At 48.1% G+C, this 12,326-nt stretch overlaps 1 protein-coding gene across 4 annotated transcripts in view; it reads right to left on the bottom strand.

Moving 5' to 3' along the window:
- Nucleotides 1-12,326, bottom strand: part of wdr70 (WD repeat domain 70) — a 47,831-nt gene that overhangs the window by 18,569 nt on the left and 16,936 nt on the right. For all 4 annotated transcript variants that reach the window (XR_013549565.1, XM_078430858.1, XM_078430853.1 and 1 more), the window contains 4 exons: nucleotides 11,766-11,899; nucleotides 9,770-9,923; nucleotides 5,557-5,633; nucleotides 3,128-3,302 (listed from right to left, as the gene is read on the bottom strand). Coding sequence is in view for 3 of the 4 variants with exons in the window: in XM_078430858.1 (XP_078286984.1) it covers nucleotides 3,128-3,302; nucleotides 5,557-5,633; nucleotides 9,770-9,923; nucleotides 11,766-11,899 (540 nt within the window). In the remaining variant the exon portion in view is untranslated. The remainder of the gene's footprint in view (nucleotides 1-3,127; nucleotides 3,303-5,556; nucleotides 5,634-9,769; nucleotides 9,924-11,765; nucleotides 11,900-12,326) is intronic.

Genomic DNA, 12,326 nt, shown 5'->3' with positions numbered 1-12,326 from the left:
TTCTTCAGGTCTAAAGAAGGGTCTCGACCCAAAACTCACCCACTCCTTCAGCATTTCAGTGTAAACCAGCATCTGCAGTTCCTTCCAACATAGAAAAATACCAGAGCTGATTAACAGCGCAGACATAGTTCCTGAATCTGGTGGGACAAGCTTTCCAGCTTTTGTACCTTCTGCCCTTCGGGAGAAGAGGCGATGACTGTGAAGTCTAAAAATAAAGGGGAGGCCATTTAAAACTGAGATGAGAAAATACTTTTTCACCCAGAGAGTTGTGAATTTGTGGAATTCTCTGCCACAGAGGGCAGTGGAGGCCAATTCACTGGATGAATTTAAAAGAGAGTTAGATAGAGCTCTAGGGGCTAGTGGAATCAAGGGAAGGTATCACAAAATGCTGGAGTAACTCAGCAGGTCAGGCAGCATCTCAAGAGAGAAGGAATGGGTGACGTTTCGGGTTGAGACCCTCCTTCAGAATGAAGAAGGGTCTCTACCCGAAACGTCACCCATTCCTTCTCTCCTTCAGAATGAAGAAGGGTCTCTACCCGAAACGTCACCCATTCCTTCTCTCCTGAGATGCTGCCTGACCTGCTGAGTTACTCAAACATTTTGTGATACCTTCGATTTGTACCAGCATCTGCAGTTATTTTCCTAGTGGAATCTAGGGATATGCAGGGAGAAGGCAGGCACGGGTTACTGATTGTGGATGATCAGCCATGATCATAATGAATGGCGGTGCTGGCTCGAAGGCCAAATGGCCTCCTCCTGCACCTATTTTCTACGTTTCTATGACTGGGTGGTAATGGGCCCTGATTGTGTTGGTTGCTTTCCTGAGGCAGAGTGAAGTGCAGATAGAGTTGATAGGGGCTGGCAGTGGGGCTGGTCTGTGTGATGAACCGGGCTACATCCACAACTCTGTGATTTCATGTAGCCTGGGGCAAACCAAGCCGCGAAGCATCCTGATAGGCATTGTGGTATGGTCTGCTTTCTTTGCCATGGCTTCCATGTGATTGGTTCATGGCAAATTGCTGGTGATCCTTACAGCAAGGAACTTGAAGCTCGTGACCATCTCCACTTTGGCACCATTGATGCATCAATTGGTGTATTGACCATCACATGTAATCACGGTGGCGCAGCGGTAGAGTTGCTGCCTTACAGCGAATGCAGCGCCGGAGACTCAGGTTCGATCCTGACTACGGGTGCTGCACTGTAAGGAGTTTGTACGTTCTCCCCGTGACCTGCGTGGGTTTTCTCCGGGATCTTCGGTTTCCTCCCACACTCCAAAGACATACAGGTATGTAGGTTAATTGACTGGGTAAATGTAAAAATTGTCCCTAGTGTGTGTAGGATAGTGTTAATGTGCGGGGATCGCTGGGCGGTGCGGACTTGGTGGGCCGAAAAGGCCTGTTTCCGCGCTGTATCTGAAATATGAAATAAAATATAATATGAAATAACTAACTCGTCGGTCTTGCTGACATAGATGGAGGAATTGTTGTCTTGACACCATGTTGTCGAGCTCACTATCTCTTCTCTGGACTCGTTTCATTGTTTGGAGATGCATAGTTGCGAGTGTACAGAGTAAGGGGCTGAAAACATATCCTTGCAGGCCACTGGTTTTAACAATTATTGTGGAGGACTGGTTGTCACAAGCCCACATGATTATGGTCTACGGGTCAGGCTGGAGACAATCCAGTTGCAGAGAGGGATGCTGGCTCCTGAGCCCACAAGTTTGGAGAATGAGTTAGTTGGGAATATGATGTTGGATGTGACACAACGGTCAATAAGCAGGAATTTAACATAGGTGTCTTTGTAACCTGGATGTTTCAGAGGTGAGTTCAGGGCCGGGGAGATGGTGTCTGCAAGGACTCGTTGCAACAGTAGCAAACTGCAGTGGACAATGGGCTGGCAGGGAGGGTGGAGTTAATGTGTGCCATCACCAGCCTCTTGAAGTACTTCATGATGGTGAATATAAGAGCCACTGGATGGTATTCATTAAGGCATATTACTTTACTTTGGCATCAGGATGATAGCGCTCCTCTCCAAATGGATGGGGAAGAGGTCCAAGATATTCGTGAATACTCCCATCCTGCCAGCTATGGGTTGGACATCATTAAATCAGAAAGAATGCAGAGGAGAATCACCGGGATGTTGTGGGCTTTAGTTACAGGGAGAGGCTGAATTTATTTTTCGACAGAGCAAGGACGGTGAGGGATGACCTCATCTAGATATATAAAATCATGTAGACCATGGACAAAGTAAATTTTCCTATTTACTGAAAATTTCCCTCTGGGGTCTATTTCCCTCCAGAGTAGAGGATTCTAAAGCTAGTGCGCATTAACGTAGAGATTTAAGAGGGACCTCAGGGACAGGTGAGACTATAAAACTGGAATACAATTATGAGTTTCAAAAGACATTTGGACTTGTATAGTTTAATTTAGAGATACAGAGTGGAAACAGGCCCTTAGGCTCACCGGGTCCGCGCCGACCAGCGATCCCCACACATTAACACTATCCTACACCCACTAGGGACAATTTTTACATTTACCAAGCCAATTAACCGACATACCTGAACGTCTTTGGAGTGTGGGAGGAAACCGAAGATCTCGGAGAAAACCCACGCAGGTCACGGGGAGAACGTACAAACTCCGTACAGACAGCACCCGTAGTCGGGATGGAACCCGGGTCTCCGGCGTTGCGTTCGCTGTAAGGCAGGAACTCTACCGCTGCGCCACCGTGACGCCCATATATGGATAGGAAATGTTCAGAGGAATATGGACCAAATACAGTCAGAGGGGTCTAGCCTAGTATGCCAACATGGTTGGCTTGGACAAGTTGCGCCGAAGGACCTGCTCCTGTGCTGTATAGCTCTATGACTCTAGCCAGCACAATGGGCCAAGTGGCCGCCTTTCTTATCTGAAATATTTTTATAATTCATGGTACACTACAGGAACAGGCCCATCAGCCCACAATGCCTGTGCTAAGCGGAAGAGCACATGATTTAAATTCCCTGCTTGTCTAGCTTGTCCAAAAACGTAACCATTGTAACAGCTTCAACCACTACCTGAGCTGCACCTATCACCTTCCACACAACAAAACCTGCCACGTACGTGCTTCATTGATTTGGAACGTGACTCACGTTCATGTTGCGGTCCCAGATCTGAATGGAACCATCCTGGCAGGCAGCTGCGATGCACTTGCCGTCTCTGCTGTAGGCACATGTGGTGGGAATAATTCGCTTCCCTTGTGCTGTCCGTGGCTTGAAAACATTCTTGTGCTTCTTCTCATTGTTCATGTCCCAAGTCCGCACAGTCCTGACACAAACGGGTAACAATTAGAACACAGCTCTTCAGCGCACCAACTGGTGGCTACAATGAGAGTGGTCTCAGAAGGACGGGTAAAGATAAGGCAGAGGTGGAAGCAGTTCAGTTTGGTAGTCGGAAGAACCAGAGGCTAGAAAAATAACAACTACGTTTGGGAATTCTTAACTACTCATGCTTCAATGCGTGGAATCTAAGAAATAAAACTATAAAGAACGGGGCAGGCAGCGTCTCTGGAGAGGAATGGGCGACGTTTCGGGTCTAGACCCTTCTTCAGTCTGAATGAAGGGTCTCGACCCAAAATGTCACCCATTCCTTCTTTCCAGAGATGATGCCTGCCCGCTGAGTTACTCCAGCATTTTGTGTCTATCTGGTGTAACCAGCATCTGCAGTTCCTTCCCACACAATAACAAAAGGGCATTGAGGGACGTAGAGGGGGATAGATTGTGGTCAGTACTGAAACATAGTTTGGAGTAGTTTAGTTTAGAGATACAGTGCTGAAACAGGCCTTTTCGGCCCACCGGGTCTGCGCCGACCAGCAATCCCACACATTAACACTATCCTACATCCACTGGGGACAATTTTTCCATTTACCAAGCCAATTAACCTACAAACCTGTACTGCTTTGTAGTGTAGGAGGAAACCGAAGATCTCGGAGGTCACGGGGAGAACGTACAAACTCCGTACAGACAGCACCCATAATCGGGATGGAACCCGGGTCTCCGGCGCTGCATTCGCTGTAAGGCAGCAACTCTACCGCTGTGCCACCGTGACCATGATCACGACCAAGGGTTATAACACCAGGTGAACATTCCTACCTCCAGGTTATTTAGACAAGACACCCAGACAATAAGAGAGATCAGACTATTGGAATTGAAAAAAAATTCTCACCTCAGTTTTAAATGGCCTCCCCTTTATTCATAATTTTATACGTCTCTGTAAGATCACCTCTCATCTTTCTAAACTCCAGTGAATACAAGCCCAGTCTTTCCAATCTTTCCTCATATGACAGTCCCACCATCCCGGGGATTATCCTCGTGAACCTACGCTGCATTGCCTCAACAGCAAGGATGTCCTTCCTCAAATTAGGAGACCAAAACTGCACTAAATACTCCAGGTGCGGTCTCACCAGGGCCCTGTAGAACTGCAGAAGGATTTCTTTGCTCCTGTACTCAAATCCTCTCATTATGAAGGCCAACATGCCATTAGCTTTCTTCACTGCCTGCTGTACCTGCACGCTTACTTTCAGTGACTGGTGTACAAGGACACCCAGGTCTCGCTGCACTTCCCCCTTACCTAACCTGACACCTTTGAGATAATAATCCTGAAGATGCACCTCTTCGAAATGAATAAAAGAAACATTGCTTGGGGTTACTCGCTAATCCAATGAATGGGGAAACCTCCTGCTGCATTGTGCAGGGTCTCTCTCAGAGCTGCTTTGTGGGGAAATATCCTACCACACATTCAGCCACATTATACTGCCCTCCAAAGTTTAGCACAGTAAGCTTGGTAGACCAGGGCCAGAAATTCTCAGTGCGTCAGAGGCGTCACAGATATATGGGTAAGGACTGGAAGAGAGCTGAAAATCGCACCAATCAGCCAAAACATTATGACCACTGACAGATGAAGTGAATGACATTAATTATCTTGTTACAATGGCACCTGTCAAGGGGTGGGATATATTAGGCAGTAAGTGAACAGTCAGTTCTTGAGGTTGATATGTTGGATGCAGGAGAAATGGGCAGGAGTAAAGACCTGATCGACTTTAACAAGGGCCAAATTGTTATGGCCAGACGACTGCGTCAGAGCATCTCTGAAACGGTCAGCAGTGGTGAGTACCTACCGACAGTGGTCTGAGGAGGGACAAACCACAAACCGGCGACAGGGGGTTGGGCGCCCAAGGCTCATCGATGCTCGTGGGCAACGAAGGCTATCCCGTCTGGTCCAAACTGACAGAAGGTCGACTGTGGCACAAGTCACAGAAAATGTCAATGATGGTCACGGGAGGAACGTGTCACAATCCACAGTGCATCGCACCCTGCTGCGTATGGGGCTGCACACAGAGGACCAACAGCATATTAGGCAGGTGGTCATAATGTTTTGGCTCATCAGATCATAATATTTTGGCTGATCAGTGTATATAATCTCCAGAGCAGCAACAGGTTGAAACAACTGGGGGTCCACTCCTGCTTCTGGACGAAGGGGCTGTGCACATAAGGAGCTCCCCTGTGTTCAAGAAACCCCGTACCCATCATTGGAGCAAGTTATAAACTCTTCCTTCATTTTCGGATGCCACACACCACTGTTCAGCATTGCCGTGTGCCCCTGTAAGAAGACGAGACGCTAGTTTAACATCAACGAGAGAGTTTGATATTCAAACACATCTCCAACAGCCGCAGTAACATGGTTAGGTTAGTGGACCAGAAGGTTGAGACAAACGAAACATGATCACAAATCCCTGCCGAGGGCCCGAAATTCAAATAATTATCTCAACTCGAATGAAAACGTCTCTTTACGCACCAAATGTAACACCACTATTCAAGTAAAGTGGAAGATGAGGGGGGAAGTCGTTTACAGGAAAGATGCTGTCAAGCTTGAAAGGGTTCAGAAAAGTTTTACGAGGATGTTGCCAGGACTAGAGGGTGTGAGCTACAGGGAGAGGTTGAGTAGGCTGGGTCTCTATTCCATGGAGCGCAGGAGGATGAGGGGAGATCTTGTAGAGGTGTATAAAATCATGAGAGGAATAGATCGGGTAGATGCACAGAGTCTTTTACCCAGAGCAGGGGAATCGAGGACCAGAGGACATAGGTTCAAGGTGAAGGGGAAAAGATTTAATAGGAATCTGAGGCATAACCTCTTCACACAGAGGGTGGTGGGTGTATGGAACAAGCTGCCAGAGGAGGTCGTTGAGGCTGGGACTATCCCATCGTTTAAGTAACAGTTGGACAGGTACATGGATAGGACAGGTTTGGAGGGATATGGACCAAGCGCAGGCAAGTGGGACTAGTGTAGCTGGGACATTGTTGGCCGGTGTGGGCGAGTTGGGCCGAAGGGCCTGTTTCCACACTGTATCACTCTATGACTCTATGAAGGGCCTGTTTCCACACTGTATCACTCTGTGACTCTATGAAGGGCCTGTTTCCACACTGTATCAATCTATGAATCTATCCATGACTTTATGACTCTAACATAAAATTGGTGACCAAAAAACAAAATGCTTGGGAATTCAGCAGGTCAGGCACCATCTGTGGAAGGAATGGGCAGATGACGACAGATGGACAGAGCATCTGAAGAAGGGTCCCAACTCAAAGCGCCGCCTGTCCATTCCCTCCACAGCCGCTACCTGAGCGGCTGAGTTCCTCCTATACACGTTATGTTTTACCCACCTATACTAATCTGATTGGTAACATTCTGTGCCTTGGCACTTCTGCTCATCCACATCAATGTTGAGTGATTCGGCTTTCAACCCCCTTCCCAGCAATCATCTCAAACTCCAAACACCTTCTGGGTGAAAACAATCCTTATATCCCCTCTAAACATCGCACTCTTCACCTTACACCTATGCGTTCTGATCTTCCATGAATCCATTATAAGGAAATGTTTTTTACTGTTTACCATCCAATGATCCCAGCACAGTGTGCAGCATTTTCAGGCCCGCCTCAGTCTGCCCAGGGCCCTTCCAATGGTGGTACATGTGCCCTCCTTATTTCACGTCCCACAACACTGAGCAGGTTTAAATCCCATCTACCACCCTTCTGCTGACTTACCAGCTGATCAATATTTTTCTGTGACCCAACGTCACAATCAACAACACTAACTTCACAAACTAAAAAGGCAGCCAGCATCATCAGAGACCCACACCCCCCTGGCCACACACTCATTTCACCCCTGCCATCGGGAAGAAGGTACAGGAGCCTGAAAACTGTAACGTCCAGGTTCAGGAACAGCTTCTTCCCGACAGCCATCAGGCTATTAAACACCACATCCTCCAAATAAGCTCTGAACTACGTAGACTTTAGTTTAGTTTAGTTTAGAGATACAGCGCGGAAACAGGCCCTTCGGCCCACCGGGTCCACGCCGACCAGCGATCCCCGCACATTAACACTCCCTACACATGCTAGGGACAACTTTTACATTTATACCAAGCCAATCAGCCTACAAACCTGTACGTCTTTGGAGTGTGGGAGGAAACCAAAGATCGTGGAGAAAACCCACGTAGGTCAAGGGAAGAACGTACAAACTCCGTATAGACAGCACCCGTAGTCGAGATCGAACTCGAGTCTGCGGTGCTGCAAGTGCTGTAAGGCAGCAACTTTACCGCTGCGCCACCGTGCCGCCCGAATTTGGGGGCATTGGTTTAGTCTTTTTGCACTGTTATTGTTTGTTTTTTATGTGTACGTGTGTACGTATGAGCGTGTGTTTATGTATGTATATATATATATAATATAAACATAGCACAAAAAGTAAGGAAATTTGTGTTTGGTAGATTATTTCTTTGTTGTAACAATGCTTCTTGGCAATAAATCTTATACCGTTGGAAAGCCTGTTTATTTCCCTTTTAAATGGTGCCACATTTGTAAGGAACATGCATTTGTGGGATGAGCAGCAGAGCTGAGTATATGGGTTGCGCCCATGAAAAATTTGCCAAATCTTCTCTGCCAATGCCAAACAGCTTATTCTGCTGTTGCTATTGACTCTTGTTGTGAGCTTCTGGTACCCCCAGGTGCTGACAATCAGGTGCCTGATTGGCACCTGATTGGCAGCATCTGTGAGCATGGGCCCAGCTACAGTGGTCAGTAGGTGTCTGCTCCAAGAATCGGCATGCCACGTTTGACTGATCTGGATAGGGCCCGTGCGATAGGGCAACTTCAAGCTGGTGTTCCGCAAAACCAAGTTGCGGCATTATTTGGAGTGAGCCCTAGTACCATCTCCAAAGTGAAGGCCAAGTTCCATATAACGGGGGATGTCAGAGACAGGCCGCGAAGTGGGCGTCCCAAGAAGACGACACCCAAAGAAGACCGTTTCCTCACCCTGTCAGCACTTAGGAACCGTAGGCTGTCTTCTACAGATTTGCAGTCAAGGTTTGCAGGACGATATGGCCGACGGCTCTCTGCCCAGACAATTCGGAACAGACTGCACGCAGTCGATCTCCGGTCTCATAGGGCTGCCAGGAGGCCTGCCATGACTGCCCTTCACCGTCTGGCCCGTTTGCGCTGGTGTCGGCAACACGTGCACTGGAACCTGAACATGTGGAGGAACGTCATGTTCAGCGATGAGTCCAGATTCTGCCTACGGCAGTTGGATCATAGGGTCAAAGTGTGGAGAAGACGCGGAGAACGCTATGCTGATTGCTGCACCGATAGAGTAACATCTTTTGGTGGAGGCAGTGTGATGGTGTGGGGCGGCATCTCCCTCACTGGAAAAACGAGGCTTGTCATCATTGGAGGTAATCTCAATGCAGAGAGATATCGAGATGAGATTCTGCAACCAGTGGCAATCCCATATCTCCACAGTCTGGGACTGAACTCTATCCTCCAAGATGACAATGCTCGCCCCCACAGAGCAGGATTTCTCAGAGACTACCTGCAGAATTTGGGAGTGGAGAGGATGTAATGGCCTGCCAGCAGTCCTGACCTCAACCCCATTGAACACTTGTGGGATCAGCTTGGGCGTGCTGTTCGTGCCAGAGTGACCAACACAACCACGTTAGCTGACTTGTGACAAATGCTGGTTGAAGAATGGGATGCCATCCCACAACAGTGTGTGACCAGGCTGGTGACCAGCATGAGGAGGAGGTGCCAGGCTGTTGTGGCTGTGTATGGTTCTTCCACACGCTACTGAGGCTCCTGTTTATTAAATGAATAAATTGTTAAATTGCCAATATGTCTTGTTTCTTCAGACTTCAATCAACCAATCCACCAAACAACACCGAACAAGAGTCAATGGCAGAATAAGCTGTTTGGCATTGGCAGAGAAGATTTGGCAGATTTTTCATGGGCGCAACCCACATACTCAGCTCTGCTGCTCATCCCACAAATGCATGTTCCTTACAAATGTGGCACCATTTAAAAGGGAAATAAACAGGCTTTCCAACGGTATAAGATTTATTGCCAAGAAGCATTGTTACAACAAAGAAATAATCTACCAAACACAAATTTCCTTACTTTTTGTGCTATGTTTATATATATGTGTATGTGTGTATACACACACCTTTTTTCCCTGGTTTATTATTTTGTTTACAGTGTACTATGTTTTCAATATTGTGTTGTGCTGCTGCAAGTAAGAATTTCATTGTTGTATCTGAGACATATGACAATAAAACACTCTTGACACTTGATGTCTGCATCTAGACAAGCACTTGAATTGCTCCAGCATAGAAGGTCACAGACCAAGGGCTGGGGAATAGATGAGTGTCGAAGGGCAACTGGCCTATTTCTGTGCTCAGTGGACTGCAGCATTACCTTGGTCCGAGCCTGATCGACAATGTATTGGTCTCCCTTCGCACACTCCATCACCTGGAAGCCATCTCGGTCGAGCACCTTGGCCTGGGCATTGCCGGCCACACAAAGAATCACGTCTCCCGTTGCACTGTACTGCAAAGATCTAATCTGGTGACTGAAACAACAAGGCAAAGTTAAAATAAACCCGCCTCTGTCTCTCACTCTTCACTGCCATTCCATCACCCTTCCCATTCATGCCAGAAAACTATTTCCCGCACAGCCAGCATTCTCACACCACCTGCCTGCAGGCTCCCATCACCACACACTCAGCCCTGGTGCTGGCAAACGTCCCTGGTCAGGGGACAAGTTTAGTTTAGTTTAGAAATACAGTGCGGAAACAGGCTTCGCTCTAGCTTGAACGTGTTTGGCCTGATATTAACTGTTCTAGATAGACACAAAATGCTGGAGTAACTCAGCGGGACAGGCAGCATCCCTGGAGAGAAGGAATGGGTAGCGTTTAGGTCGAGACCCTTCTTCAGACTGAGAGTCAGGGGCGAGGGTCTAGAGATATGGAAGGGTAAGGTGTGAAAATGACAGATCAAAGCAGATGGTAAGGATGATAACAGTTCATTGCTAGCTGACGGAAAAGTGACAGGGAGGCATACAATCAGTAATATTTAATCAGGAGGACAGTAGAACTAGTCAGAGAACTAGGATGGAGGGAGGGGGAAGGGAGGGGGAGGGATGGAGGGAGGGGGAAAGCAAGTTTTACTTGAAGTTAGAGAAATTAATATTCATACCGAAGGTAGACACAAAATGCTGGAGTAACTCAGCGGGTCAGGCAGCATCTCGGGAGAGAAGGAATGGGTGTCGTTTCGGGTCGAGACCCTTCTTCAGACTGAAGAAGGGTCTCAACCCGAAACGTCACCCATTCCTTCTCTCCTGAGATGCTGCCTGACCTGCTGAGTTACTCCAGCATTTTGTGTCTGCCTTCGATTTAAACCAGCATCTGCAGTTTTTTCCTACACTTAATATTCATACTGCTGGGTTGTAAGCTCCCCAAGTGAAGTATGAGGAATAAGCAAAATAACTGTTGTACCTGCACGATCTTTCAGGTACAGACGTAATGGGTCAAATCATCTGCCGCTGTGATATGACTTCTCTGTGATTCCAGAATCAAACTGCCGTGGAGGACTTGTATCAAAAACCCGACTGAAACCCACTACATCACCATGCCTCCCATATCACGTCAGTACCCTTCACTTTACATTGCAACCCATTTGTATCATTGCTCTTCCGCCACACGAGGGGCACAGCACCAGGCACTGCTGGGGAGATGACGTTCAAGGGGCTGCTCTAGGGTTTTGCGGTGGGTTTGGTTCAAGAGAAATACACCGATCGGACAAAACATTATGACCTGATGAGCCAAAACATTATGCCCACCTGCCTAATATGCTGTTGGTCCTCCGTGTGCAGCCCCATACGCAGCAGGGTGCGATGCACTGTCTATTGTGACACATTCCTCCCGTAGCCACCATTAACATTTTCTGTGACTTGTGCCACAGTCGACCTTCTGTCGGTTCGGACCAGACGGGATAGCCTTCGTTGCCCTCGCGCATCGATGAGCCTTGGGCGCCCAACACCCTGCCTGTCGCCGGTTTGTGGTTTGTCCCTCCTCGGACCACTGTCGGTAGGTACTCACCATTGCTGACCGGGAGCACCCCACAAGCCTTGTCGTTTCAGAGATGCTCTGACCCAGTCGTCTGGCCAGAACAATTTGGCCCTTGTCAAAGTCGCTCAGGTCTTTACTCCTGCCCATTTCTCCTGCATCCAACACTTGCTGCCTAATATATCCCACTCCTTGACAGGTGCCATTGTAGCAAGATAATCAATGTTATTCACTTTGCCTGTCAGTGGTCATAATGTTTTGGCTGATCGGTGTAAAAGTGCATAGGGGTGTAATGGGGTCCTGGTGCACAGGTATAAAGGGAAAGGAAAGGAGGCTGCTGACACTTACCATTCACAGGGTTGCAGGGACCTGAAGGCTTGCAGTGACGCATCCATTCCTGCAAAGTCCCAGAGCTTCACCTCATAATCGTAGCCTCCAGTGACCAGCCGCGCCCCTGATGGGTCCAGTCCCAGAGCAGATACCTGAAGTCACAACACACCAGGCAGTCAGAGAATGGAGCCTACAACACTAAAACAGCCACTTCACATCAAGTCTGTACAGCCATTGGCACCTATCTGCACTTCAGTCATAGCAAGTATACAGCACGGAAACAGGCCCTTCAGCCACTTTATCCATGCTAACCACATTGGCATTCTAGGTTAGCCCCATCGCCCTCTCAATCCTTCCTATCCAATAACCTGTCCAAACATCATAGAGTGATACAGTGTTGAAACAGGCCCTTCGGCCCAAATTGCCCACAGTGGCCAACATGTCCCAGCTACGCTAGTCCCACCGGCTCGCGCTTGGTCCATATCCCTCCAAACCTGTCCTGTACATGTACTTGCCCAACTGTTTCTTAAACGATGGGATAGTCCCAGCCTCAACTACCTCCTCTGGCAGCTTGTTCCA

Source organism: Rhinoraja longicauda, chromosome 3 (assembly GCF_053455715.1).
Source record: "Rhinoraja longicauda isolate Sanriku21f chromosome 3, sRhiLon1.1, whole genome shotgun sequence".
In the NCBI taxonomy this organism is placed as follows: Eukaryota; Metazoa; Chordata; class Chondrichthyes; order Rajiformes; family Arhynchobatidae; genus Rhinoraja; species Rhinoraja longicauda.
This window is presented reverse-complemented; position numbering and strand designations above follow the sequence as displayed.